The sequence below is a fragment of the Panthera leo genome, chromosome E1 (assembly GCF_018350215.1).
Source record: "Panthera leo isolate Ple1 chromosome E1, P.leo_Ple1_pat1.1, whole genome shotgun sequence".
NCBI classification, from domain to species: Eukaryota; Metazoa; Chordata; class Mammalia; order Carnivora; family Felidae; genus Panthera; species Panthera leo.
The window spans coordinates 10,291,193-10,318,530 of record NC_056692.1 but is presented as its reverse complement, the minus strand read 5'-3'; the positions used below and the strand labels follow the sequence as shown (position 1 = coordinate 10,318,530).

The 27,338-nt window shown below is 50.3% G+C and overlaps 1 protein-coding gene and 1 long non-coding RNA gene across 3 annotated transcripts; one reads left to right on the top strand and one right to left on the bottom strand.

Moving 5' to 3' along the window:
* Positions 1-3,008: 3,008 nt before the first annotated feature.
* Positions 3,009-25,716, top strand: ALDH3A2 (aldehyde dehydrogenase 3 family member A2). Of its 2 annotated transcripts, none has more exons than XM_042915213.1 (11): positions 3,009-3,098; positions 3,225-3,386; positions 5,709-5,940; positions 7,478-7,563; positions 9,352-9,560; positions 11,166-11,283; positions 13,125-13,266; positions 15,239-15,405; positions 17,932-18,031; positions 21,851-22,086; positions 25,350-25,716. In XM_042915213.1, the coding sequence occupies exons 2-11, from the start codon at positions 3,234-3,236 to the stop codon at positions 25,362-25,364; spliced, it is 1,458 nt and encodes a 485-aa protein (XP_042771147.1). In that variant the 5' UTR covers positions 3,009-3,098; positions 3,225-3,233; the 3' UTR covers positions 25,365-25,716. The 2 variants fall into 2 exon arrangements, with proteins under 2 accessions (XP_042771147.1, XP_042771148.1); XM_042915214.1 differs by having other exon boundaries at positions 3,041-3,089.
* Positions 15,191-16,261, bottom strand: LOC122206228. Its single transcript, XR_006196389.1, has 2 exons — positions 16,108-16,261; positions 15,191-16,010 (listed from the first exon to the last, which is right to left on the bottom strand). It is a non-coding gene; the product is annotated as an uncharacterized LOC122206228 (long non-coding RNA).
* Positions 25,717-27,338: the final 1,622 nt, after the last annotated feature.

Here is a 27,338-nt window from a genome sequence, read left to right as displayed (position 1 = left end):
CAATTCTAAATATTGACATTAGATGGTTGGCCTCCTATTCACCAGCAACTCTGTTAGCTATGGAGTTGGTTTAAAGACTTGGTGTGTGTTAAGAGACTATAGCTTTTCCCTGAATGTAAGAAGCCTGCTCACCTGCGATCTCCCCTTTAACCATGGTATCTCTCCCTCCCCTTTTTTTCCTTTCTTTTTTTCTTTTGTTTTTTGCCAAAACAAGGCAAGGGAGAAGTAGAGGAGAAGAGTTTGATGGTCATGTCAACTTTCTTCCTCCCCTACAAATCTCTATCAATAAGCTTCCATTTTTTTCAAGTTTATTGATTTTGAGGGAGAGGAGGGGAGTGGGCAGAGAGAGAGAGGGAGAGAGAGAATCCCAAGCGGGCTCCACACAGTCAGCACAGAGCCCGATGCGGGGCTCGATCCCACGAACCCAGAGATCATGACCTGAGCAGAGATCAAGAGTCAGATACTTAACCGAGCTACCCAGGCGCCCCTAAATAAGCCCCAATTTTTACAAGCTGTTGAGAAAGTCGCAAATGTGGACATTGCCAAGACACAGAGACTAGAGTATTTCACAGTGTGTCCTTCATCCATTCAATGAATGTTTATTGAATACCAACTCATGGCCATGGTCTACACTAGACGCTAATATTACCGCGAGCACAAAAGACAAAGTCCCTGACGTTTTAAGACATTCCAGGGGGGACAACAGACATAAACTAAAACAGGATAAGGGACAGGGAAGTATAGCCTGCTATTTTAAACATGGCGGTCAATGAAGGCTTCTTTAAGGAGGTAACTTTTTTTTTTTTAATTTTTTTTAACGTTTTATTTTATTTTTGAGACAGAGAAAGACACAGCATGAACGGGGCAGGGGCAGAGAGAGAGGGAGACACAGAATCGGAAGCAGGCTCCAGGCTCTGAGCCATCAGCCCAGAGCCCGACGCGGGGCTCGAACTCACGGACCGCGAGATCGTGACCTGAGCTGAAGTCGGACGCTCAACTGACTGAGCCACCCAGGTGCCCCTAAGGAGGTAACTTTTAAGCAGAGATTAAATTAAGGGAGAAAGTTAGCTGAGCACTCCAGGCAAGGAAAACAGCAGGCCGGAAAAGCCCCGGGGTGGGGAAGTGGTTCGTGTTCCGTGGACAGTGAGGAATCCACTCCCATTAAATGAGAGAATCCTCCACAGCGAGGCTGGAGAAGAGGCCAGAAGCCAGAACATACAGGGATCGTAGAATGTAGCTGTGAGTTTGGATTTTACTCTAAATGTCACGGTAAGCCGTTAGAAAGTTTTGAGCAGGAAGTTAACACGCTCAAGATACCTTCTGAAAGGATCGTGAACCGCTCGGTGGAGAAAAGGCTGCATGTAGCCAAGTGTCTCAGTAAGGGTCTAGTCACGGAGAGGGAGAAAGCACTCCACTTATTTCAGGCAGAGGGAATTTTCAGGGGAACAGATTTTCATACACTCTGGGCCCCTGCAGTGCAGTATAAATGGGCAAATGTAGACACGAGAAATCACATCTATACCAAGAATCAAGAGTGGAAGCAGGGAACCCAGGAGGATGCTGGTGCTAAATACATGATGCAGGTGACATGATATGGCTTGGACTAGGGTAAAAGTGGTTGGAGTCAACATATTTTTGGAAGACAGGGTCAAAGAGGAGTGGAAAATGATTGCAAGGACTTTGGCCCCAGGAAACGGGATAAAGGGTGTACCATTTATGAGACAGGGAACACTAGAGGGGGATGTGCACTGTGTTTGGTGGATGAGGGTAAATGAAAAGTTCTAATTAAAGTTGACTGAAAATGCCCTTTATACATTCATAGAGACGAACAGGATGTAGCTGAACGCAGCCATTCGGGTCTGGAGGAAAGGGTGGGACCAGAGATGGAATGAAAGCCTCTGATGACCACCCATGGGCTTAGAGGAGGAAGTTGGAACTCTGGAAAGGGAAGAAGTCCAAGGACTGGTTCAGCAAAAAAACCCAAAACAACAACAAAACAAAACAAAAACCCAGAGGGCTCAGCCAGGAAGGTGAAAAGAAAACCAGCAGAGTGCAGGGAGACGGAAAACAAGCCAAGCCAGGGTCTCCAGAAGATGGCCATGCTCGGTTGTGCCAGCCGTCGCTGAGCAGAACGAGACGGGACCTGAGGATTACACATTGGATTTGGCACCCAGCCGGTGGGGAGGCACACTGGGTGGCGTGGGTTCCCTCTCTGGGGAGATCGGCCGCAGAGGGGAACGGAAAAACGGGAAGGTGGCTGGCGGCTGATAAGCAGCCGAGGGACATTGCTCTTAGGGGATGGGCGATGATGACGTTTGCACAGCGCCGGCGAACTGGACGGCTGCACGGCCAGCAACTGCACGGCCAGCAATGGCACGGCCAGCAACGGCACGGCCAGCAAAGGCGTGGATGAGGTCCTGGCTTCCTGCCCTCCGGGGACGTTCGTCGGAGGGCCTTCTGCCAACCCGTCCTCGCAGCTCGCAGTCGGGGCAGCGAACAGCGAGGGCCGAGGACGAGGGTGCTGCGCCACCTCCCCCGGCGGCGGCCTCGGGGCCCAGAGCGCTAAGGCGGCGCGCGGGGTGCTGGCGCCCGCTCTCCACGGACGCCGAGAGGCCGGGCCCGGCATTGCGCGGCGCCGGGCTCCCCGCCCCGCCTCGGTCCGCTCGGCCACCTCTGAGAGCCACAAAATGGAGGCGGGAGGGAAAAGCGATGGCGAAAGCGCCGGGGCGCACGGGCCGCATTCCGCCGGCTGTCAGGGAGCTTCCTGCCCCGCGCCGGGCTCTCTCGGGCGCCCAGCCCCTCGCCCTCCGCGTCTCGGCCCACTTCCCGGCCACTCCCCGTCCCCTGTCTGAAGCCACCTCGCCAGCACCCGCACCCCGACGCCGCGCCCCTCCCCCGGCCCCCGGCGGCCGCAGCCCCCACCCCCGGGCTAGATCCCCGGAGCGGCGTCCGGCCCGCCGAGGTCACGTGGGGCGCGTCGGCCAATCGGCGCGCGGCGGCGGGTCCAGCCCAGCTCCGCCCGGCCGCTGTCGGGCAGTGGGACGCGGCGGGCGCGGAGAACGCGGCGGAGCGAGCGAGCCGGCGGGCGGGTGAGCGAGGTAGGGCTCCGGGCCGTCGCAGAGGGTCGCCGGGTGGGCGGGGAGGGGGACGGCGCCCGCCCGCAGCTGCATCCCTCCGGCCCGCCACGCCTCCGCGGCGCTGCCCGACCTCCTCTTTCCCCTTAGGACAAGGCCATGGACAGCAAGATCCAGCGGGTTCGCGACGCGTTCGCGTCCGGCCGGTCGCGCCCCCTGAGGTTCCGGCTGCAGCAGCTCGAGGCCCTGCGCAGGATGGTGCAGGAGCGCGAGAAGGACATCCTGGAGGCCATCGCCGCCGACCTGTGCAAGGTACGCGCCCCGCGGGCGGAGCCAGGACAGCCGTCTACCTCTGGGGAACCGCATTCCACCCGAGCTTTTGCTGCCTTTTTTTTTTTTTTAAATTTATTTTTGATTATGCAAGCACTGTGGGAGTATTGCCTCCAGCAGTCGTGATAAGGCAAATTTCCATGGACTTTCCCGATCTTCTTGCCTTGCAGATACAGAGAAATAAAGACACATGTGTCTTCTGGCCTCTGTTGCTCTTTTGTGAATTACCTTTTATATTTTTGCCTGTTTTTCTGTTGCATTTATGGTTCTTTGCTTTATTATTTGTACGAATCTTTTGTATAGTGTGGATTTTGCTAATTTGTCAGCTTAGTACATTGTTTTTCCTCGGGTCTATTTGCTTGTGTCTTTTTACGATTTCTTTCGTAGACAGAGGTTTTTCGGCTGTCGTTGTTGCACTGAAATTTTCCTCCTTGACTTTGTGTTAGGCCAGTGTTCCTCAAACTCCGGTGTCTTGATGAGTCACTTGGGGATCTTGTTAAAATGTAAGTTATGGTTCAGCACGTCTTGGAGGGCACCTGAGAGTCTAACAAGCTCCCAGGTGATACCATGCTTCCTGTTTGGGAACTACCCTTTTTTAAAATTTTACTGTTTTTTAATTGCAGTTTAGTTGGTATACAATATATTAGTTTGGGGTACAACACAGGTGCACAGTACAGCTTATTTCATTTAGCATAATATTCTCTAGGTCCATCCATATTGTCACAAATGGCAAGATTTCATGTGTTTTTTTTTTTTTTTTTTTTTTTTTAATGGCTGAGTAGCACTCCATAATAAATACATGTGTGTGTGTGTGTATGCCACATTTCCTTTATCCATTCATCTATCAGACACTTAGGTCACTTTCATGATGTGGCTGTTGTAACTAATGCTGTGAACACAGGCATGCGCAGATCTTTTTGAGTTCGTGTTTTCATTTTCTTTGGCTAAATACCCAGAAGTGGAATTCCTGGATTTTGTGGTATTTCTGTTTTTAATAGCAGACACACCCTAAGATTAGTTCATAAATCTCTGCCACGTTTGGCCCAGGCGCTTTCCAGACTGCTACCTCTGTGCTGGGTCTCAGAGGGAGTCAGTTTGCATGCAGGCAGTGTAAGAGCTGAGTCCCCTGTAGCCCTGCGGTTGTTAACTAAGCCCGTCCCAGTTAAGTCCCGCTGATCTTTAAAGCCCGAGTTCTAGAGGCCCCTCTTGCTGGTGCAGGTTCCCAGGGCGAGGACACCTGATGTGCAGCTTGAAGCCCTCCCTTTTCAGGGAGGATGTCCATACCTGTGATATCCTTGCTGTTTGTGGGGCCCCGTGCCAGGGTGTGGGTTCCATCTGGACCGCATCTCTGCCCCTCCTACCCCTCTCCGTGTTGCTTTTTTCTTTAGGACTTTAGCTGTGGACGACGTGTCCTGTGGGTCCTTAGGTCATTCTCAGACAGTTACTGTATATGCACTTGTAGCCAGGGAGTGTCCATGGGAGGAGTTAGATCTCAGGATCCTCCTCTGCAAGGTTTGGAGTAGCCTTTAGGGTGCAGATATATCAGTCTATATTTTCTAATACTGTTTTCATTTTGTTTTTGGAACATTTCAATTCATTTTGAATTCTAGGGGCAGCCAGACCACGCTCTGGCTCTGTGGGTCTCTCTCACTTCCCCCAAAGATCTTAACCCCCAAAGATTATTTTGAGGGGTAGTAACATCAGGAGTAGCAGTAACAACAGTAACTATATAAAATTTCCTTTCTCGGACTTTTGACAGAGAGAGGAGGCTGTGATAGCAAATGAACAAGGTGACATAATTAAGATTTCAAAAAGGATCAATCAGTCTTTCTGTAAGCATGAGATACTTACGTATGTATATACGTAAGAGTACTGAAGACATATACAGAAGTTCCTTGCCCTTGAGGGATTTCAATTTGGTAGACAGAACAAACACAGATACGATGTGAGTACGGTTCTAAATCAGTGTCCAAGGGTGTAATACCAAGATATACATCAGGAGCATAATTGGTTTATGAAGGTTGATCAAGGCAGGCTAATATTGATCATGGAAATGTTTCTGAATGAGACAGTGTTTAATCCTGACTTTAAAAGGCTTGGATCAGTAAAGCAGGATTTAAAGGGATTGAATATATTCGTGAGGGAGTTAGCAAATCCTCAGACCCTGAAGGTTACGAAAGGGATCTGAATGGCAAACCAGCTAGTCTGATAATGCCGTTTGTCACAGCAGGTGTATCTGGCCTAGCTCTTCACGGCCGGGTGTGTCGTGCTCGGGCAAGATTAACTGTGATCCTCTTATAACAGAGTGAACTCAATGCATACAGTCAGGAGGTCATTACCGTTCTTGGAGAACTTGATCTCGTGCTGGAGAATCTTCCTGAATGGGTCGCTGCTAAGCCAGCTAAGAAGAATCTGTTCACCATGCTGGATGAGGCCTACATTCACTCTGAGCCCCTGGGAGTCGTACTGATTATCGGAGCCTGGAACTACCCTTTCGTTCTCACCATTCAGCCTCTGATAGGAGCCATTGCGGCAGGTCTGGTGTCAGTTTCTCTCTTCATGACCTTGGGGACGGGCTCATCCTCTCACGTGGGTTGTAAATTAAGGATAGTGTCCAATTGAATACACGTGTTTGCCCTGGTGGTTTGCCTTTGTTTACACCAGCAGTGAACCGAGAATTAGAAGATATTATCACGTATTTCTTAGCAAGTTCCAAACAGTTTCTTAAAGTGAAATTACAACTCTCAAGGTGGGAGAGCAGGCAGGTCCCGTGAGGTGGAACGAGCCCTGGGCTGTTTGGGATTGGGTATTATTGGGTCTCTCTGGGCTGAGATGAGCCATATTGTACACAAAAGGATTTTATTATTTTTAAGACTTAAAAAATAAATTTTTTTTAAATGTTTATTTACTTTTGAGAGAGAGACAGACACAGAATGCGAGAGGTGGCGGGGCAGAGAGAGGGAGACAGAATCTGAAACAGGCTCCAGGCTCTGAGCTGTCAGCACAGAGCCTAATGTGGGGCTCGAACTCACGAACCATGAGATCATGACCTGAGCCAAAGTCGACGCTTAACTGACTGAGCCACCCAGGTGCCCTGAAGGAATTTTTTTTTTTTTTATTTTTTTTAAACATTTATTTATTTTTGAGACAGAGAGAGACAGAGCATGAACGGGGGAGGGTCAGAGAGAGAGGGAGACACAGAATCCGAAACAGGCTCCAGGCTCTGAGCTGTCAGCCCAGAGCCCGACGCGGGCCTCGAACTCACGGACCGCGAGATGGTGACCTGAGCCAAAGTCGGCTGCCTAACCGACTGAGCCACCCAGGTGCCCCAGGAATTTTTTTTTTTAAGTAATCTCTACACCCAACTTGGGGCTCAGGCTCACAACCCCAAGATCAAGAGTCGCACACTCTATCGACTGAGCCAGCCAGGCACCCTTTTGTTATTATTTTTTAAATGGGCTCCAGAGATTTGCATGGTGACTGTTTTTTGTTTTGTTTTGTTTTGTTTCGTTTCTTAATACCCGGAAAGTGAACCTGTGAGGTTCTAAAGTCGTGAGTTGACGGGCCCATGAGTTTGGAGTTAGCCATCCATATTCCAGTGGTTTCAGTTGCCGGCCATGGCCTCGGATGAACCATCGGATTCAGTCTGATCAGTTTCCTCCTTCAGACATGGGCCCCGGAAGTATTGCTGGCTTGAGTATACAGCAAATGCCAAGAGGTTGCTTTCTCACTTCAGCTGGATCCGGAGTGACAGCTTTAATTGATGAGGCCTGTTTGCCCAATAATTCCAAGGCAAACAGGAAAGTCTAGTCGTGAGAGGGGGAGGAAACGGAGAGAAGAGCTGAAGCAGTCGGGGAGGATGGTAGAGCCCGTGAAGGGAATGAGAACCAAGGAGTTTGCATCTGAGGAAGTCAGACAAGTTCTGATACTCACTGAGGAACAGCAGATTTGGAGGCCAACTGGAGCACCTAGCCTGGATCCCCCTCCCCGCCTCCCACGGGCACCGTTTTCGTAGGTATTAAGGTTACTCGGGTATTAAATGGCACTGTCCTGCTTTTTTTTGCCTTGTTTAGGAAACGCTGTCATTATCAAGCCTTCTGAACTATGTGAAAAAACAGCCACGATCTTGGCCCAACTCCTGCCACAGTATTTAGACCAGGTAACATTGTCTTCACCCACCTTCAATGTGTCTGCTCGCGGAGGGGGGTGGGTTGCACATCGGATCTTCCTGCTGGCACGTGTCATGGATGCCTGTCGACGTGGAATCACTGTGGAGAGGAGCCCTCGTCCAGCTTCCACGGAAAGGCAGCTTCAAAATGTCAGAGCTGCAGGGCCACCTGGGTGGCTCAGTCTGTTAAGCCTTTGACTCTTGATTTCTGCTCAGGTCGATTTCGAGGTTCGTGGGTTCGAGCTCTGCACCAAGCTCTGTGCTGGGTGTGGAGGCTGCTTGGGATTCTCTCTCTCCCCCTCTCCCTCTCTCAAAATAAATACATCTAAACATTAAAAAAATTAAAAACATTTTTTTTGGTTAAAAATTATTTATTTATTTAAGAAAAACATTTTTAAAAAATGTTTATTCATTTTTGAGAGACAGGGACAGAGCACCAGCAGGGGAGGGGCAGAGAGAGAGAGAGGGAGACACAGAATCCGAAGCAGGCTTAGAACCTGACTCCGGGCTCAAACTCAAGGGCTGTAGGATCACGACCTGAGCTGGAGTCGGACGCTTAACCAACTGAGCCACCCAGGCGCCCCACCACCTTTAAAAGGAAGAAAAGAATTATTTGTTTTGAGAGTAAGCCAGCACAGGCAGGGGGAGGGGCAGAGAGAGAGGGAGAGAGAGAATCCCAAGCAGGCTCTGTGCTGCCACTGCAGAGCCTGACGCAGGGCTCGAACTCACAAACCGTGAGATCGTGACCTGAGCTGAAATCAAGAGTCGGACGCTTAACCAACTGAGCCCCCCAGGCGCCCCCACAAGCCACCTTTCGTTTTAGGGCCGTATCTCAGAATCCTTTGAGTATGTGAGTCCGTGTTCCTTCCTTGCCGTCCGTTCTCTTGTCATTTCTCTCCCGGCTGCTGTTATGCCAGATACTCTCTTTCACAATAGCTCTTTTTTTTTTAATTTATTTATTTTAATTTTATTTATTTATTTTTTTTTCAACTTTTTTTTTTTATTTATTTTTGGGACAGAGAGAGACAGAGCATGAACGGGGGAGGGGCAGAGAGAGAGGGAGACACAGAATCCGAAGCAGGCTCCAGGCTCCGAGCCATCAGCCCAGAGCCCGACTCGGGGCTCGAACTCACAGACCGCGAGATCGTGACCTGGCTGAAGTCGGACGCTTAACCGACTGCGCCACCCAGGCGCCCCAATCACAATAGCTCTTAGTAACAGCACAGTGCACGTAAGGGCTCGGTCCAAAGCTGTGTGACTTCTCCCCGGTAACAAGTGAGGAAACTGAGGCCCAGAGATGTTCAGCAGGTTGCCCGGGGTCACACGAGCTAGTGAGTGACGGAGCCCAGGTTCGGTCCGGATCTGACTTCAAAAGCGAGCGCTCTCACCCGCCGCTGCTTCGCACGCCCCTCATTCAGCAGACCTTTACTTGGTTCCCGCCACGGGCTAAGCCCTGCACTGTTGGTCGGGCGAGAAGGTTCAGGTTAAGACATTCAGCCGGGACCCGTCCTGCGGTCTCTGACGGCAGACTCTTTCTCGTTGGCGTCTACCCTGCTGAGCTCAGGTGGAAAACAGTGGACTCTCTGGTCAGTTCCACCGCAGGCTGATGGTTCTCAGATGCCATCGGACTGTGTTCTCCACTTGTCCTCTGTCCGTTCCCTCGTCTGTCTTCACAGGGGGCGCGGTCTCCGAAGGCGACAGGTTTATGCTGAAGAAATTGCTCGTCCGAGGATAGGGTTAACGTACCCACACAAGCGCTTGCGTTTCTCCTTCTTGAAGGACCTGTATGTCGTTGTCAATGGTGGCGTGGAGGAAACTACAGAGCTGCTGAAGCAGCGATTTGACCACATCCTCTATACGGGAAGCACGGCGGTGGGAAAAATCGTCATGGAGGCCGCCGCCAAGCATCTGACCCCTGTGACTCTTGAACTAGGAGGGAAGAGTCCGTGTTACGTGGACAGAGACTGTGACCTGGATGTCGCCTGCAGGTGAGGCTGTCTGGTTCCCCGGGGGGTTCCCGACAACCTGACGGGCTGATGGTTCCTCTTGGCACTGAGACCCTGGGCCCCCCAGCTCTGAGAGACATCATGAGCCTACAGTGGTTGACGTCCTCAAGGGCACTGGGACTTGTTCCCAAGCTGACTCTGGTGCCACTGCCGGAAGAGCAGCGTTTCTGGACGTCGCGTGGTTGTCCTTAGGAGTTAGGAAAAAAGTTTTGTCTGGCTGTGGCAGGAGATTTAACTGTTTTGCTGGCAGATGATCCAGGAAGTAGATGAAGTCTCGCGTGTACCTAATAAAATCCTTCAATTCCCAAAAGAAAGGTTGTTGACTCTTTAACAAGTCCCTTTGTTGACAAACTCAGGATTACTCAGACTCCCATTTTAGTTTTAACAGAGTAACATCTTGCAGGGGCGCCTGGGTGGCTCAGTCGGTTAAGCGTCTAACTCTGGATTTTGCCTCAGGTCATGGTCTCACGGTCGTGGGATCGCGCCCCATGCAGGGCTCTGCGCTGACAGCATAGAGCCTGCTTGGGATTCTTTCTCCCCCTCTGTCTCTGCCCTCTCTCCCACTTGGGCGTGTTCTCTCTCTCTCTCTCTCTCTCTCTCTCTCTAATAGAGAAAAAAGGAATACCATCTTGTCAGGCTGGGAACCAGAAAACAAAAGGTTGCAGATTCGCTCTGCTAAATCAGGTTCATCTACCAGGAAGCACCCAGACCTACAACAGACTGCGTGTTTGGGGTGGTGTGGCTCTTTTCTCCCCTTCAGAGATGGACGAGGACGGTTTGTAGGCAATCAGGCCGCGTCCAGGTTGGCTTTGTAAATAGAAGTCTCCTTGCCAGGACGTGAGGCCCCCAGTGAAGGTTTTGATCCGTGTCTGGGCACAGCTTTCCAAAGTGGGGAGGGGGCTCCACAGAGATGCGGGTGTCTTGGAGGCTGGCTGTTGTCCTGCCTGTACCGGAACATCTTGCCACCGCATTTAGAGCCACAACCAGAAGTGGAGTCTGTGTGGAACTCCTGTCATCCCTGATGTCCCGTTGGCTGAAGTGGGAGAAAAGGAGGGTGTGGGGGGGCTTTCTTTTCTGGAAGCAGGCCGTGGCGTCACTGCTCGTAAAGTGCGGTTTCCCATGAGCTGGCACGAGAATTCCCTTCCTCCGTAGAATGTTCTGTGTCAGTTGGAAAATGCATTCTAAGTTCCAACCAACTGATTTAGAGATGAGTTTTACAACATTTTCGTTCTCTAAATTTTTGTTAATGTTAATTTATTTTTGAGAGAGAGACAGAGTGAGAGCAGGGGAGGGGCAGAGAGAGAGAGGGAGACGCAGAATCCGAAGCAGGCTCCAGGCTCCGAGCTGTCAGCACAGAGCCCGATGCGGGGCTCGAACTCACAAACCGCGAGATCATGACCTGAGCCGAAGTCAGATGCTCAACTGACTGAGCCACCCAGGCGCCCCAGCATTTTGATTCTTTATAAAGAGTATTAAGTAAATCTGTGAGTGCATGCTAGTTGCAAAATACTCAAACAATACAAAAGTGTGTCAAATGCATAGTAGGCTGGATTTTATGGATGTTCTGGTTTCCCCACCTCCCCCCAGGCGCATAGCGTGGGGGAAGTACATGAACTGTGGTCAGACCTGCATTGCTCCTGACTACGTTCTCTGCGAACCATCCCTCCAGGATCAAATTGTGCAGAAGATTAAGGAAACCGTGAAGGTTTGTGTTTTAACACATCTGATCTCATTGGTTCCGTTAAGATAATGGAGTCAAATCAGCTCTTTGCAGGCAGCACCCCTGTTTCCCCTCCCCCCCAGGAAAATTCCAGTAGCACATGTGGCTGCATTCATTTGTGGGCTTATGAAAAACGCCCCGTGCACCTTTCACAGAAGGGTCTGCTAGTAGCCAGGTTAAGTTGGCATTTAACCCACATCAACTGGCTAGTTTTGTTGACGAAACCACGGGTTAGCTGTGGCACATGCTTTGAAAAAAAGAGTAAATAACTGTGTTTTGTGGTTTTGAGAGAATGTTGCCAGTTCTTTGAAGTGCACCCAGAGGTCCTTCGGCATATTGGCCATTGCTGATTAAGGTTATCCGTTCTTGTGCGTGAGGGGGCGTAGGAAGACCAGTAGTTTAGAGGGGATAGTTTATCCAGTACCTGTTGGTAGAATACTCTTGACTTGGTTATCAGTCTTTCGGGGTGTTGAAACTCAAGCTCTCTGTAGAGGGAATCAGGGAATGCTGTATGGTAGTGATCTGAGCTAAGCATCAGAGAAATGTAGGATTTGGATTGGAAGCAAGGCTTGGGGTGACCGAGCTCACCCGTCGGAAGGGGTCGTTAAGCCCCCTGAGTGGAAGAAATTATTGGGACAGTCATTGTTCACTCAACAGATGCTAACTGAGCACTGGAAGGAAGGATCAGGAACACTGAAGGGTAACACACACGATCAGACAATGGAAAGCGTATATGCCGGGAAGTTTAGAAGAAGAATGGTGATCCAGGCACGAGGGGTGGAAGGTGTCGATGGGGGAATTGGATGTGAGAGCTAGGACTGGAGATGGGGCCAGACAAGGAGAACATGGAATGTGGGGCGGCAGCGTGGGGTTCAGGATACCTATGGCACAGAAAGCCCTTGGAGGTTGAAGACGTGCTTAGCTGAGGGTGGAAATGAACTCGGTTTCAGAGGAATAAGAAAGATCTCCCCTCTGCCTGCCTTGCGGGCTTTGTATTCTTAAGCGGTTCGTAACTGAGGTTCACCAGGGAGCCGTTTAATTAACGAAAAGTTTCTGCTCCTCACCTTGCAAAGACTGTGACTCAGTTGGTCTGGGGTCTCGTCGACGTGACCCTCAGGTACAGCCAGCATTGACAGCATCATTGGTGGCTCCGGAGTTGGGGCACAGGAACTGGCACCAGCAGGCTGCCACCCAGGCTTGAGGGCATTTGGTTGGAGGGTGGGTGAACGCTTGTTGTGATTGGAGAGCACATCGAGAGCGTTCACAAAGCCTCGAAGTGATGTGGCAATTCAGTAATTTTGTGTTTGTTTTACGTAATTGGTGCCAGTCATGTGATTTTGTTTTCATATGGCACCTGTGACTGCTGGCAATACCAGTCCAGAGAAGATATAAAATAGTGCAGTAGCAGAAAGTTCAGCAAACTTTTTTCCGTAAAGGGCTAAATAGTAAATATTTTAGGCTTTGCAGCAGGCCACGGGTTTCTGTTACAATAAGCAGGAGGAGGGCGGCCACAGTCGCATTGTAAACGAATGGGTGGCCCTGACTCAGAGCCAGACCTCCCCCTACACCCACATTCATCCCCCAGGACAGCCCCCCGGGGGTCTGCGAGGGATCACCATGAAGCCCCAAAACTATGGAGAGTCCTAGGTCTGTGCACGTGTCCTTGACCTGCCAGAAAGCTTAGGCACTATTACTTGAGGGAGGAGGGTGAGGATATCAGATCAGGCCCCCCAGATCAGTTTTGGGGGCATGAGCGGGTTTTATAGTTATTAAGGAAATTGACACATGGGTCTTTTGTGGCAATTAAATGCTGTTGTTTTCAATAGGAATTTTATGGAGAAAATATAAAAGAATCCCCTGATTACGAAAGGATCATCAATCTTCGCCATTTTAAGAGGATACAGAGTTTGCTTGAAGGACAAAAGATAGCCTTTGGTGGCGAGACCGACGAGGCCACACGCTATATAGGTAATGGAAATTCACCTTTTGCTGTGGGGATGTGCAGTTTGATGGTTTTTATTGACGCTCTTTACCCATACTAAATAAGCCCTTAGATACATAACGTTTAATCAAAGATTATAGACTGTGGTCTGGTATACTGCTTCCTAACCCATTTCAAGAGGGTTTTACGTCTTTATAAATAACACCACCTGTGATGCACTGGCTTTTTGCCTCTACACGTTTCATCTGTTTTTTTGTTGGTTTGTTTTCCTCCTACAACCTGTAACCTAACAACCCTGAGAAGCAAAATAGAACTCCGTGTGATTATTTCTGGATTCTGGCTGGGAAAACAACAGCACAAAGAAGGAAATCACTTAACTGCAATTTTACAAGTAACCAGTCACGGTTCGCTTCCAGAAATAATGTGTTGAATTGCTTTCTTTTGGCTAAGATCAAGTGCAGAAATAATGTGTTGATCTGTTGTGCTGGACCTTATTACTTGTGTACTCTGTTTTTGTGTTCTTTTATTCTTTGCCATGAATATGTCTTGTTGAATTTTATTTTTAATTTATTTTTAATGTTTATTTTTGAGAAATTCAGAGCACAAGTGGGGGAGGGGCAGAGACAGAGGGAGACACAGAATCCGAAGCAGGCTCCCGTCTCTGAGCTGTCAGCGCAGAGCCCGATGCAGGACTCGAACTCATGAACTGCGAGATCGTGACCTGCGCTGAAGTCGGACGCTTAACCGACTGAGCCACCCAGGCACCCCGTTGCTATCGAATTTTAAACATGTTGCTCTAAAATAACATAAGATGTTGGGGATTACGGAGATACTTACTTGGCAAAAAAAAAAAAAGCTGCCCCAAATAGCTTTACTTATCCCTTCTTAGTAGGTCGGATGCTGCACGTCACCAGAAAACCCTAAAACCTTAAAGGACTTAAAACAATAAGGAAAAGTACATTCTCTGGTCATGAGCCATCCCAAGGCACTTCTGGCCTGTTCATTTGGTGGCCCAGTAATGGCCTCAAAACCCCCAATTCTTTCGTCTTTCTGTTCTCCCATCAGCCATTGCTTTTGCCCACTCCCAGGCCAATCAGTGGCAGGAGGAAAGGTCTATTGTGATTCGCTCAACCAGTTAGGAACCACCCCCTGACCTGGCGTCAGGGTCACCTTACCTGAGCACATGGGTATGTGGAGAGTATAGATACCCAAACCGAAACGGTTCTCTGAGCCCGGGCAGCAGCGGGCAGTGGATTTGGGGTAGCCGCATAGGTCCCCCCGGAAGGTGCTGGCAGCAGCCATCTTCTGCCGCATTGCCAGGGTATCCTGGCAGGAAATTAGGGGGAAGCGAAGAGAGCAAGCTTGTCATTGTCGAGTGTCTTCCCTTTTCATTGGTGACCCAGCTTGTTTACAGCGTCTTTTGGAGCACTGCTCGTTGGGGACTGACCTCGTGTGGACGCCCGGACACTCTGCAAAGCTTCGTCAGCATCCATGTTGCCCTCCCTCCTTGCGTCCCTTCCCCACAGCAGATAGAACACTGAACTAAGGGAGCCTTGGCCATTTTAAATACATTCTCCTAACCTCTCTAACGGAGTTGAAATAAGGTCAACGAGATCATATGTGTGAAAGCACTTGAATTAAGAAGCGGTGTTGATTTGATCCACAGAGGGGCTGTCTACACTCCCAAAAAGACCTGTCCACAGAAAGGTGGAAACATAACCTCCTGGTACATAGGAATATGGCTATGAACAGGGTTAAGTATGAATATACTCAGGTGTGTGGATCTTTCTCTCGGTTTGCATGGGGATCCCCTGATGCACACGCTCGGAGACACATGCACGGTTCATCCACATGCGTCCTCGGGACTCTTTCCTCAATAGCTAATACTTGGGCAGGAATGGGAAGGGGATGGATAGGTGACCCAGCGAAACAGAGGATGAGAGTTTGGCATTCCTGTCTTCTACTTTAGGATTTCATTTTGCTTATTTCTTTTCTCAGCACCAACGATCCTTACCGACGTCGATCCCGAAACCAAGGTGATGCAGGAAGAAATTTTCGGACCAATTCTTCCAATAGTGCCTGTGCGGAATGCCGATGAAGCCATAAAGTTCATAAACAACCGTGAAAAGCCTCTGGCCTTCTACATCTTTTCTCACAACGAGAAGGTAAACTTTGCGGAGAACGGCTCCCTGGCAGAAGCCGCCACCACAGGCCGTGTCCCTTCTTTGCCACAAAGCAACGACGGTTTCCAGCAGAGTTCCACCAAGTGAGGCTGTAGTCGCAGCTTGCCGTCTTGGGTAATGAGGCTCTGGGGTTGTTGCTGTAACCTTTCCTATACTCTCTGGGGTTCAGCAGGAGTCTTCAGGGTTGTGTCACAAGTTCTTTGACTCGCAAACATCTCCCCTGGAATTGGAAGACTTGCGTGTTCTGCCGTTAACCCACAGCGCTTTCCTGTGTAAGAGCTTTGTCTCTCACCCCGATGGCATTTGCAGCCACTGAAGTGGGCCATGTGGCACCACGATCTCTGGCGCGGCCGTGGAAATGGTTGCAAAACCTCACACTTCCGTCTTTCCAGCGGTATCCCTTTGTTGTTTGAGCGATGCAACCATACCAGCCCAGGGAGCGCGTCATACTGTAGCCAGGGCAGGCACTGGGCAGCCGCTTTGCTGCGGGGCCTGTTCGTTTGCATCGGAAGGGGACTGGCTCTTGCAGAGGGACAGTGGCTTCAAGGTGGGCAAGTAGGTTCGAGCCCTCTGGAGAAGAGGGAAATCTAGAAAGGGGAGATGTGGATCGGTCAAGGTCTGAGGAGTTCACAGACCACACGTTTTCAGGAGAGCCTCTCATGGCAGCTTCTAGAGCCTACTTACTGTGCCGCGGAGATGAAGCTTTGTGAAGTGAGATCAGATGCATGGGGCTCAATACAAAATGGGTTATTGACGACGGTCATGACGTTTTAAAGGACCGTAGGTAACGTGGATAGGAACCTTGAAGCAGAAAGTCTGCCGGTCAGGGTGCAGGTCAGTGAGGTGCTCTTCCCACAATGGGATTGTGCTGACCACAGGCCATTGTGACATTCATTCTAGAACTCTCAAGCGCTTGTTGGTGAGTTTCACCTAGGCAGCGAGGCAAAATTTCCCAGTCAGGTGTCATCATGCCTGTTCTGGTCTCAGGCCAACCATTTCTTCAAAACTAGAATGTCAGCTCTTTGCAGTTCCCAAAAACTGAACAGCATCTATTAATTGTATGCCATGATTTAGAACAGAGATAGGGAAATCTTACCAATGTTTAACAACCAGATATGTAGTCTGAACGGTCCTTTCTTTTTTTTCATTTAAAAAAAAAAAAAATATTTATTTTTTTAATTTAATTTAATTTTTTTTTTTAATTTTTTAATTTTTTATTTTTTTCAATATATGAAATTTATTGTCAAATTGGTTTCCATACAACACCCAGTGCTCATCCCAAAAGGTGCCGTCCCCAATACCCATCACCCACCCTCCCCTCCCTCCCACCCCCCATCAACCCTCAGTTTGTTCTCAGTTTTTAAGAGTCTCTTATGCTTTGGCTCTCTCCCATTCTAACCTCTTTTTTTTTTTTTTTCCCTTCCCCTCCCCCATGGGTTTCTGTTAAGTTTCTCAGGATCCACATAAGAGTGAAACCATATGGTATCTGTCTTTCTCTGTATGGCTTATTTCACTTAGCATCACACTCTCCAGTTCCATCCACGTTGCTACAAAAGGCCATATTTCATTCTTTCTCATTGCCACGTAGTACCCCGTTGTGTATATTAACCACAATTTCTTTATCCATTCATCAGTTGATGGACATTTAGGCTCTTTCCACAATTTGGCTATTGTTGAGAGTGCTGCTCTAAACATTGGGGTACAAGTGCCCCTATGCATCAGTACTCCTGTATCCCTTGGGTAAATTCCTAGCAGTGCTATTGCTGGGTCATAGGGTAGGTCTATTTTTAATTTTCTGAGGAACCTCCACACTGCTTTCCAGAGCGGCTGCAGCAATTTGCATTCCCACCAACAGTGCAAGAGGGTTCCCGTTTGTCCACATCCTCTCCAGCATCTATAGTCTCCTGATTTGTTCATTTTGGCCACTCTGACTGGCGTGAGGTGATATCTGAGTGTGGTTTTGATTTGTATTTCCCTGATAAGGAGCGACGTTGAACATCTTTTCATGTGCCTGTTGGCCATCCGGATGTCTTTAAATTTATTTATTTTTGAAGGGAGGGGAGGGACAGGGAGAGGGAGACAGGATCCAAAGCAGGCTCCGCGCTGTGAGCACAGAGCCCGACGCAGGGCCCGAACCCACGAACCGTGAGATCGCGACCCAGGCCGAAATTAAGAGTCGGCCGCTTAACCAGCTGAGCCCCCCGGGCGCCCCCGCACTGTCCCTTCTAAACGAAGACTTTTGTGGCTACATTGGGTAGTCCTGCTCTGGGCCGTGATGGAGTGAGCAGGACTGGTTCAGTGCCGCCTCCCTCGAAGGACGAGACGTGCATCTAAGAAGTTAAGATACTGATGACACGTTTGCTAAATTGAACAGCCCGTTAAGTTGTTTACATCTTCGGGAACGTTTGGCACAGTGTCCCAAACCCGAGTAGTCGTGCCAGCGTGTGAAGTCAGCAAGTGCAGGTCCCCCAGATGCTGCTGACCCGGAGCCTTTGTTCTGTTCCGCAGCTCATCAGACGGATGATTGACAGCACGTCCAGCGGTGGCGTCACGGCCAACGACGTCGTCATGCACTTCATGCTCAGTTCTTTACCCTTTGGAGGAGTGGGTGAGTGTTCCTCTCTGCCCTCCGTGGCGTAGACGGCAAATCGCATCATCTGCCCTGGCGGTCTGGGGTCCCCGCTCGACGGTGTTCTCCCGGGGGACGCCACCCTGCCAGGCCCCCTGCCGAGGGGTGACTGTGTGTCCTGTCACCCACTTTCCACCCTTAGCACTCACCACAGTCTGGAACTGTTCTGCTCCTTTTGTTGACTTACTTGTATGTTGGTTCTTACTCAGTTATTGTCCTTTCCCTAGACTTAGGGGATTTTTTTTTGGCCGGAAGTCAGGTCTCAAATTAATTGATAAGGTTCCCCTGTCTTTTTTTTTTTTTTAATGTTTATTTAAATTAAAAAAAAATTTTTAGTGTTTTTATTTATTTTTGAGAGAGAGAGACAGAGTGTGAATGGGGGAGGGGCAGAGGGAGAGGGAGACACAGAATCCAAAGCAGGCTCCAGGCTCCGAGCTGTCAGCACAGAGCCCGACGCGGGGCTCGAACTCCTGGATGGCGACATCATGACCTGAGCCCAAGTCGGACGCTTAACCGACTGAGCCATCCAGGCGCCCCTCCATCTGTCTTTTTCAAGATGAGGTCGTGAATGACAGGTTCAGAATGCCAAGGGCAGGCAGCATTCTGGGGTCTCTGATGTCCGTTTGCTGTCTGCTCAGGGTGGCATTAAGTAGTCCTCAGTCCCCACCTGCACTGCTCCCCAAGCCCCTGGTGTGGGGACTAGCCTGTCCTCAAATTGTCTCGTGATTTGAGAAGAGCACGAGATGTCCTGTGTTCTAGAGAAGACGGGCAGGAAGTATTCTCAGTGAAGCTCCGTGGACACATGCCCTTTGGGCTGCGACCCGCCTGCCTCTTTGATGCCAGAGATGACGGCTCAACTCTGTATCTTTCCTTCAGGAGCTAGGTGGTAGGCCTCTCTAATAGGTCATCGAAGAATCACAAATAACGAGCGCATCGGAGGAACTCTCGTAATAAAAAGCAGACAACAAAAGCTGCCGTCTCGAAAGCTCTGCTGTGTTCTGTCCCTCTGTAAGAGCAGAAGTGAAGTCGTCCCTGGGAATGAAATGGCTCATTTTAGCCGGACTACCTGTTCCCAGTCGAGGCCAGCTCCTCCCGTGGCCTGCTTCCGCCGCGGGCCACGTGTCCCTTCCTAGGAGGCGAAGGAATCGGCAGTACCCAGCGCAGGGCCGGCGTACGCGAGGGGCGAGTGGGCAGAGGGCGGGTCAGGGGTCCGGGCTGGCGCGAGTGGTGGCTTGGACTTGGGTGGTTGGGGAAGGGGGCTGAGTGGATCCGGGGAGTCGGGCAACAGGATTTGCCTGATGGATTGAGTATGTCGTAGTGGGGAGGTGGTGAAGGAAAGGAAGGGTAGCCTGGAGGACCGGGGCTGCCGTGATTCGAGTTTTACTGCCCAGATTCTTAGAGGATTCACTCCGACTCCAGTCTCCCGTTCCTCAGGGCCCCACGGGGTCCCGGTTCCCACCGAAGACTCTCATTGTTCCACCCGGAGTCACTGATGCCTCCCGAGTGCAAGTCGAGTGACGTCTGTTCAGTCCCAACTTGACTTGACTAGGTGGCATTCAGTGTCATTGATCGTACCCTCTTCTTCTTTACAACGAAACAAACTCTTTCTCCTGTTAAATACAAAAGGAATACAGGCTTCGCTCGTTTTTTTTTTTTTTAATTTTTAAATTTTTAATTTTTTTTAAAGTTTATTTATTTTTGAGAGAGAGACAGAGTGAGAGGAGGAGGGGGGCAGAGAGAGAGGGAGGGAGAGAGAATCCCAAGGAGGCTCCACATTGTCAGCACGGAGCCCCTTGTGGGGCTTGAACTCACGAACCGCAAGATCATGTCCCGATCCCCAGGAATATAGGCTTCTTAAGAAAAGAGAGAAGACCCCAAAGAATAAATACTCAGATTTTCCATACCCCACTATTTAGAGATAACCTTTGGGGCGCCTGGGTGGCTCAGTGGGTTAAGCGTCCGACTCTTAGTTTCAGCTCGGGTCTTGATCTCACAGTTTCATGAGTTCAAGTCCCACATCCAGCTCTGCACTTGCCTCACAGATCCTGCTTGGGATTCTCTCTCTCTCTCTCTCTGCCCCTCCCCCACTCGTACCCCCACAAGCGCAATCTCTTTCTCTCAAAACAAACTTAAAAAAAAAATAGTGTTTATGCCTGTATGTTTATGCCCATTCTGTAGTGTTTTATTTGTTTTGGCCCTTTTCCCCTTAAAACCTGTATTACTTTTAGAATTGGGAGAAAAAAGCATTTCACTTTACAAGCCTTTGTAACACAGCAGTTACACTCTTAGACCTCTTCCCTAAGGAAATAATGAGAAACTGCACAAAAATACATCAGAATCATCCCACAAAAAGTGTGGAATCCTGAGACCCTAAGGCGGCATTCGTAGGCTGGAACAGCGTGCAGTTACTAAACTCGTGACGCACAAGCATACCGATGTGAGAAAATGTCACACGGTGTTGTCACAAACCGCGAGATCATGACCTGAGCTGAAACTCAGAGTCAGATGCTGAACCGACTGAGCCCCCCAGGCGCCCCCCAGGCACAAACACTATTAACATATTGACAGTTTCGAGTTTTCCTTAAAAATGCATCTCGTTTGACGTATATTGCCAGATTTCTCCGCACCTTTGGTTGCCCCTAAATGACGTCCCAGCAGCCTGTAAAGTACCAGTAAAGTGCTTCGTGGCCCCATTCGTCTGTGCCTTATACCCTCGTGGCATACGTATGTAGCTGCCACGTAGCACCCACGATAAGGACGTGAAAACTGTCACAGGGCATGGCTTTTTAAGAAGGCAGAGGTTGGGGCGCCTGGGTGGCTCGGTCGGTTAAGCGTCCGACTTCGGCCCAGGTCATGATCTCACGGTCCGTGGGTTCGAGCCCCGCGTCGGGCTCTGTGCTGACAGCTCAGAGCCCGGAGCCTGTTTCAGATTCTGTGTCTCCCTCTCTCTGACCCTCCCCCGTTCATGCTCTGTCTCTCTCTGTCTCAAAAATAAATCAACGTTAAAAAAAAAAAAAAAAAGAAGGCAGAGGTTTATACTTGCGTATTAGCTCTCACCCGGCAGCGGGAACCCTGTCATCCTGCCTTTGTTACTTTGTCGCATCTTTGAGGACATTAGTGGGTGGATAAGGACTGTGGGTACGCAGAGCCACATGGAACAGAAGGAAGAGAGGACACAGTGCCGAGGAGTCCAGCCGACCTGGACTGAGCGTTCTGGCTTTGCACTCCCCACCTTGGGCAGGTTACCTGAGCGGCCAAGCTCCCTTTCCCTGCCTGGAACTGGGGGCGATGGTGACTTTGTACAGTGGGGTTGTGGCGGGAGCGAACACAGTGTGGTCTTTGGTATCAGTGACAGCCACTGCCGGAGAGCAGCGGGTCCTGGCTCGACTCCTGGGAAGCGTCCTGTTTTGTCTTGTTGTTAATGTTTATTTTGTTTTGAGAGAGAGAGCGTGAGGGGGGTCGGAACAGAGAGAGGGGGACAGAGGGAGAACCCCAAGTGGGCTCTGTACCATCAGCACAGAGCCCGACGCCGGGCTCGATCCCACGAACCGCGACATCATAACCTGAGCCGAAACCGAGTCGGACGCTCAACCGGCTGAGCCACCCAGGCGCCCCGGAAAGCGGCCTGACAGGGAGGTTCACCTTGCCGGGGGTCCTGGGGGCGCTGGGAGCAATTTCCCGGAAGAGCCACTCACGCTGAGAAGCGAGCGGGGGGCGTCCCCGGCGGCAGGAGCTTTGTGGCTTTCTTGTGGCTTGTGTCACCTCCAGCAGAGCCTGTTTTGCCTTCCTCTCTTTCAGGTTCCAGTGGGATGGGCGCTTACCACGGCAAACATAGTTTTGATACTTTCTCGCATCAACGTCCCTGCTTACTGAAAACTTTAAAGAGGGAAGGTCCTAACAAGCTCAGGTACCCTCCCAACAGCCAGTCAAAGGTGGATTGGGCCAAATTTTTCCTCCTGAAACGCTTCAACAAAGGAAAGCTCGGTCTCCTGTTACTTGCTTTCCTGGGCATCGTGGCGGCTGTGCTTGTCAAGGTAAGTCCCCGCCTCTCTGGTCCCACGTGGCTGCCGGATGCGCGTCTTCTGTCCAGGAGTTCCTCTGATTGTAGAAATCCGACTCCGTCTCTTAAATTAACCTCGAGTCTGGGACAGGGTCCGCGAACTCGCAGCCTGCCGGCCCGTCTTGCCAGAAGAACAGCCACAACCCCTCACTGACTCGTTGTAGCGAGAGTTGAGTCCTTGGGACAGGTGGCCGTGTGGCTCGCAGAACCTAAACGATTCCAGAAGTGTGCCGACCTCTGGTTTAAGAGTGTAAGGCCCCGTGGGGGCACCTGGGTGGCTCAGTCGGTTGAGTGTCTGACTTCGGCTTGGGTCACGATCTCGCAGTTCGTGAGTTTGAGCCCCGCGTCAGGCTCTGTGCTGACAGCTCAGAGCCTGGAGCCTGTTTCTGATTCTGTCTCTCTGTCTCTCTGTCTCTGCCCCTCCCCTGCTCGTGCTCTGCCTCTCAAAGATAAATTAATAATAATAATAAAAAGAAAAAGTTTAAGGCCCCGTAGAACTTGTCACACTCTGAGCTGTTCAGCCCTCTGATCCTTCTGCCTCCCTCCCGTATGTCCGTGTCAGTCGTGTTCTCGAGTGTGCCTGGGGTCAGCAGGCCGTGGAGACGAAGGAGAGAATTGCACGGCGGGCAATAGCAGTGGTAGGACAACTTTGGCGAGCGAGGCGTGGAATGTGTTTCCTCCAAAGTTAACTCTGCCACGTACGTTCTGTCTTTGGCGATTAGTTATCGTAGACACGGGCTCACCGCCCGGCCCTCCTGAGAGCTGGCGTCCCGAGGCGGTCTGCATATCCTTGGGCTGAGGGAACAGAGCCAGGATTTTGGAGGTTAAGGTGGAGTAGGGCAGGGCGACCGTGTCCCTGGAGCCCTCGGCCAGCCAGCTGACGGGATGCGTTGAAAATAGCGGCAACACTCGTGGTCAGCAGCCTCGGAAAAGAGGCGAGATTCGAGCGCTGAATGAAGATGGCTTGTTCACGTCTGTGTTCTTGTTTCAAGGTCAAAAAGGGGGGTGGCCTGTCTTAAGCGAGCGTCACAGCTTTGGTGGAACTGGAAATACCAGTTGCATTTGAACTCGTTTGGGTTTTCTCAGAAACACCAAGCTGTGCTGAGGAGAAAGGCCCTGTTGATTTTTCTGGCAGTTCAGACTCTGTCGTCCAGTAAGCAGTGATGGGAGCAGCAGGACTCGGGACCCAGCTCTGTCTGCTAAGAGTGAGGTGGGACCCGCTTGTTTTCTGTCTCTGTAAAGTGGGCCGGGCGGGGGTGTGTTTTCTTTTAGTGGTTTCTGTATAGCTAGAGGCTTAGGGGTTATCGAACCAGCGTTTCACCTCTCTGTCTCCAGACCTTTTGGAGCCTGGCCCAGCATCCCAGGGCATCAAAACTTACCCATACCGTTGAAAGGGCGGGGGTGGTTTGCGGGGATCTTAAAAAACGTGTGCAGGTGGAGGTAACATGGCCCTGCTGGGTCTAGACGAAGCATGCGTCGTTTCTAGAAGAGGAGTCACGTGAGCTCCTCCCCCCTCCTCCCCGTCTACTCAGCCCTCCCAGAGGACGTGCCCACTGACCAGCTCAGATCTGTAAGAAGCACACGGACACAGTGAACGCTCTGTTTTATAATTTGAGGCCTGTCTTCTAAAACTCTCCGAGTCCCGTTTGGTTCTGCGTTGTTTCGGTGTTTAACAAGAAGTTTGGCTTTAGAATTCATGGTGGCAGACTGAGCGAATCAAAACATTGCAGCTGGGAGGCTTTCTGTTCCTGCCTCCGCATCGTCCTGAGGTCCCAGGTGTGCTCGGCTCTCTGGCCCTTACCTGCCTGTCATCTCCGATCCCAGGACATCAGTCCCCAGCCTGACACACACCTTCTTCCCGGGGATGGAACTTTGTAGCGCCGTGGCAAATTCGGAGGCTGGCTGCGCTCCCCCTCTAACCCAGGAAGGTTCCCACTGCCGCAGGGCGCTGGGCCAGGCAGGCGGGGGCAGGCCGGGTAGCCCGCGCGTGAACTCCCAAAAGGGTGTGGCGGGCAAGCCTCTCTCTGATAAGATCTCGAGAGGCAGCAGTGTGTAAAAACATGGAACCTGGTAACAACAAAATGTGGCTTTAATTCCTGGTTCTGAGATCAGCAGATTTCTGACTCTGAGCAAGGCCTTTTCTGAGCCCGCCTTGGGGCCTCGCTTGGCTTGCTCGTCTCTAGGACAAGGGCAGTCTACGGCGATCTCCCAGGGCGCTCCTCGGTTCCCGTTACCGTCAGCTGCCGTGTTCGTGGTCCACACCGCTTTGGATTCAGTGTGAGACCGCTCAGGATCTGGCTTTCTTTCCCTCTTTGCTGCTTGTCTCTGAGCCTCTCTGTCCTCTTTCTCAAATCACCTCTTATTTTAAGTAAGTGATTCTAAGCTCAAATTGTGCTTTTGTTTGAGGAGTCTTTATTTATTCCAACTGCAGTCATTTTTTTTCTGAAACGGCTTTTCTGCACTTGGTGATTCTGTTACATGCTTGGATGTGATTTCATTGACTCTCTTTACCACAGTGAGGATGGTCTTGGAACATTTTTAAATGGGAAATTGAAAGTAGTGATTATTAGTCTAAAGGGAACAGGTCAGTCTCAGAGTGGAAAGGAGTGTTCCGAAAACATTTAAAAGGTGTGTGTGTGTGTGTGTGTGTGTCTACACGTCTACACAAAGTTCCTATAAAGCTTAAGCCACCAAAAGCCTTGCAGGAGGTATGGGTGTTAAAACGTTGAAAAGCATAGAAGGTTTAAAATTGATAGATGTCATTAGGCCCTTGAAAATGAAATATGACAAACTCTTGAGACGGCTGCCGGAACTCCTTTGGGCTCAGTCGGTATGGATTCTATTCACTACTACTTTGGACTTTAGAAACAAAAGTGTTGATCCATTTTCAGACTTCACGTAGAGACTTCAGCTCCCCACGCACAACAGGAGGATAGTAAATGAGTATTTTCCACTCCTGTGTCAACCCTGCTGTTGTCTCGCTGATAACAGACAACACTGCCTCCGTCGCCACCTTGTTACTGTCGCTTTGCAGGGAAGGCCCTAATCTTTTATCAGCCCAGACTGCACTCACCTTCTTAGGGACACAGGGACCTTTTGTATACGGCACATTCAAGCATCTCTTAAAATAGCAGGCATTTGATAGAGTCCCGATACTGAGTTCGTGTTCCAGGGCCGGTTGCGTGGGGGTTTTAAACCAGCAGCAGAGTAACCTGGCTTCCTTTCTCCTCTCTCTAGGCGGGATACTACTGAAGAAAGATCCTGTTCAACCTCCTAGTTGCCTGTACTGAATTATTCCTCTCTTAAATAGTTAACGAACCAGTCATTTTGAAATCCTGCCAAAAATAGGAAGGAAATATGCAAATGCACCCTAATCAAGCCTGCAAGTCATTGCCACTCGCCATTAATAAAACTTCCCGTTTCATCTGACCCCCCCCCCCAGCCTTCCCCCACTGTGGGGGTACACTCAGAGAACGTCTTTTACGTTGTGTTCCTCAGCTTGCGGTGGGGGGCGGGGTGGGGGCGGAGAAGGTACTAGGCTGACTCCCAGGGAGATGTAAAAGGAGTCTCTGAACCTGTTGAGTGACTTGTTACTCCCCCCCCCCCCCCCTCCGCCTTCTGCCATCACTCTGTGAAGCTTCCAGGGGGCTCCTCCCTGCCCGGGGTATCAACAGCCCTCTGCAGCCCGCAGAGGTGAGAAAAGATCTTCCCAGCCCTGCCTGAGGTTTGAGGCACCGGATCTGTGTGTTGGGGATGGGGGGAGGTCCCTGTCCCTCACCCACTGGGACTTGAGGACTTGACCTTCCGGAGCCAGCCCTCCTGTCAAACGTGCTGTCTGACCAGTGGTCTTCCTCCTTTCCCGTCCATTCTCCACCCTCTCTTGTATTTGGTTTGTGACAGTCTTTTGTGGCCATCCGCAGATGCCTTCTGTAACTAACGCCACACAAGACTTCCCGCAGATCCCAGGGCTTCCAGGGAAGACAGTTGCCAATTTCCATGCAAGTATCACCCGTCATTCTTACTGGGCAGGAGTTGTAGAATTCTGCATCTTATAAAACCTAACTGGCACTTTTATTATGCTGTAATAAAATTACTTACAACAACACTTATTCTCAGGGGCGCCTGGGTGGCTCAGTCGGTTGGGCGTCTGACTGCAGCACAGGTCACAATCTCGCAGTTTGTGAGTTCGAGCCCCGTGTTGGGCCCCGTGCTGACAGCTCAGAGCCCGGAGCCTACTTCACATTCTGTGTCTCCCTCTCTGTCCCTCCCCAACTCACGCTCTCTCAAAAATAAATAAATGTTGAAAAAAAAACCAAAACACTCTCAGGATCTTAAAAGTTTCAAGTCAGTGGATCTTCAAGGACAGATCTTTTAAGTTTCTTATTTCCGTAGCACAATGCAAATAAATTTCACTTTTTTAAACTTCAGAGAGATCCCTTTTTGAATAAATTCAGCTTTCTGGACTTAATGTGGAAAGCCATTTCCTGTCACGGGCCAGAGGCCTTGGATATTCTGGACTGTGGAGCTTGAGAGCCTCAGGGGGGCTGACGGTGGAACATTTGGAGAAGGACTGTGTAAGCCACGGCGTCCCGCTGGAAGAGAAGGGGACAGAGGACACAGGAAGGGGATCTCCTGAGCATGGCTGGGACCTGAGGGACTTCAGCCAGGGTGGGAAGGAGCCCTGTGGAATGCAGCCTCCCTGCCAAGCACTGGTGACTCCTGGCTACGGTGCCTTCACTCTCCCTGCCCGCCCCCCACAAGTGAGAGAAGGTAATTCACTTTAGAGAATGTGTAATCAGCTGCCTTGAATGAATCTGTCCCAGGGAGGCTGTCTGAAGTTCACTGTCTTCATCACAGGATGCCGTGTCAATCACTAGGCTAGTTTAAGATGTCAGGATAATCGGTCACGAAATACCTTAGACAAAATTTCAATACGGAGCTTTCGTTTAGCACATTAAATTGTGCCCTGTGATTTCTAGTTACGCTAAATCACTGGCTTGTCTGCTACTATGTTCTGCTGCAAAATAAATACGTCATATTTGATAAAAGTGGCATGAATTTTAAGATTCCTAGTGGGGAACCTCTTATGTCCCGATAGAGACCATTCTTTGGCCGGAAATTTTGCCCCAACGATAAATCCATTTTTGGCCTTCATCTGTTCAGAGGTGGTATTCATCAACTTTAAGTCCTTTCTCCCTGAAATTCTTAGCCAAGAAGATTTTCTCC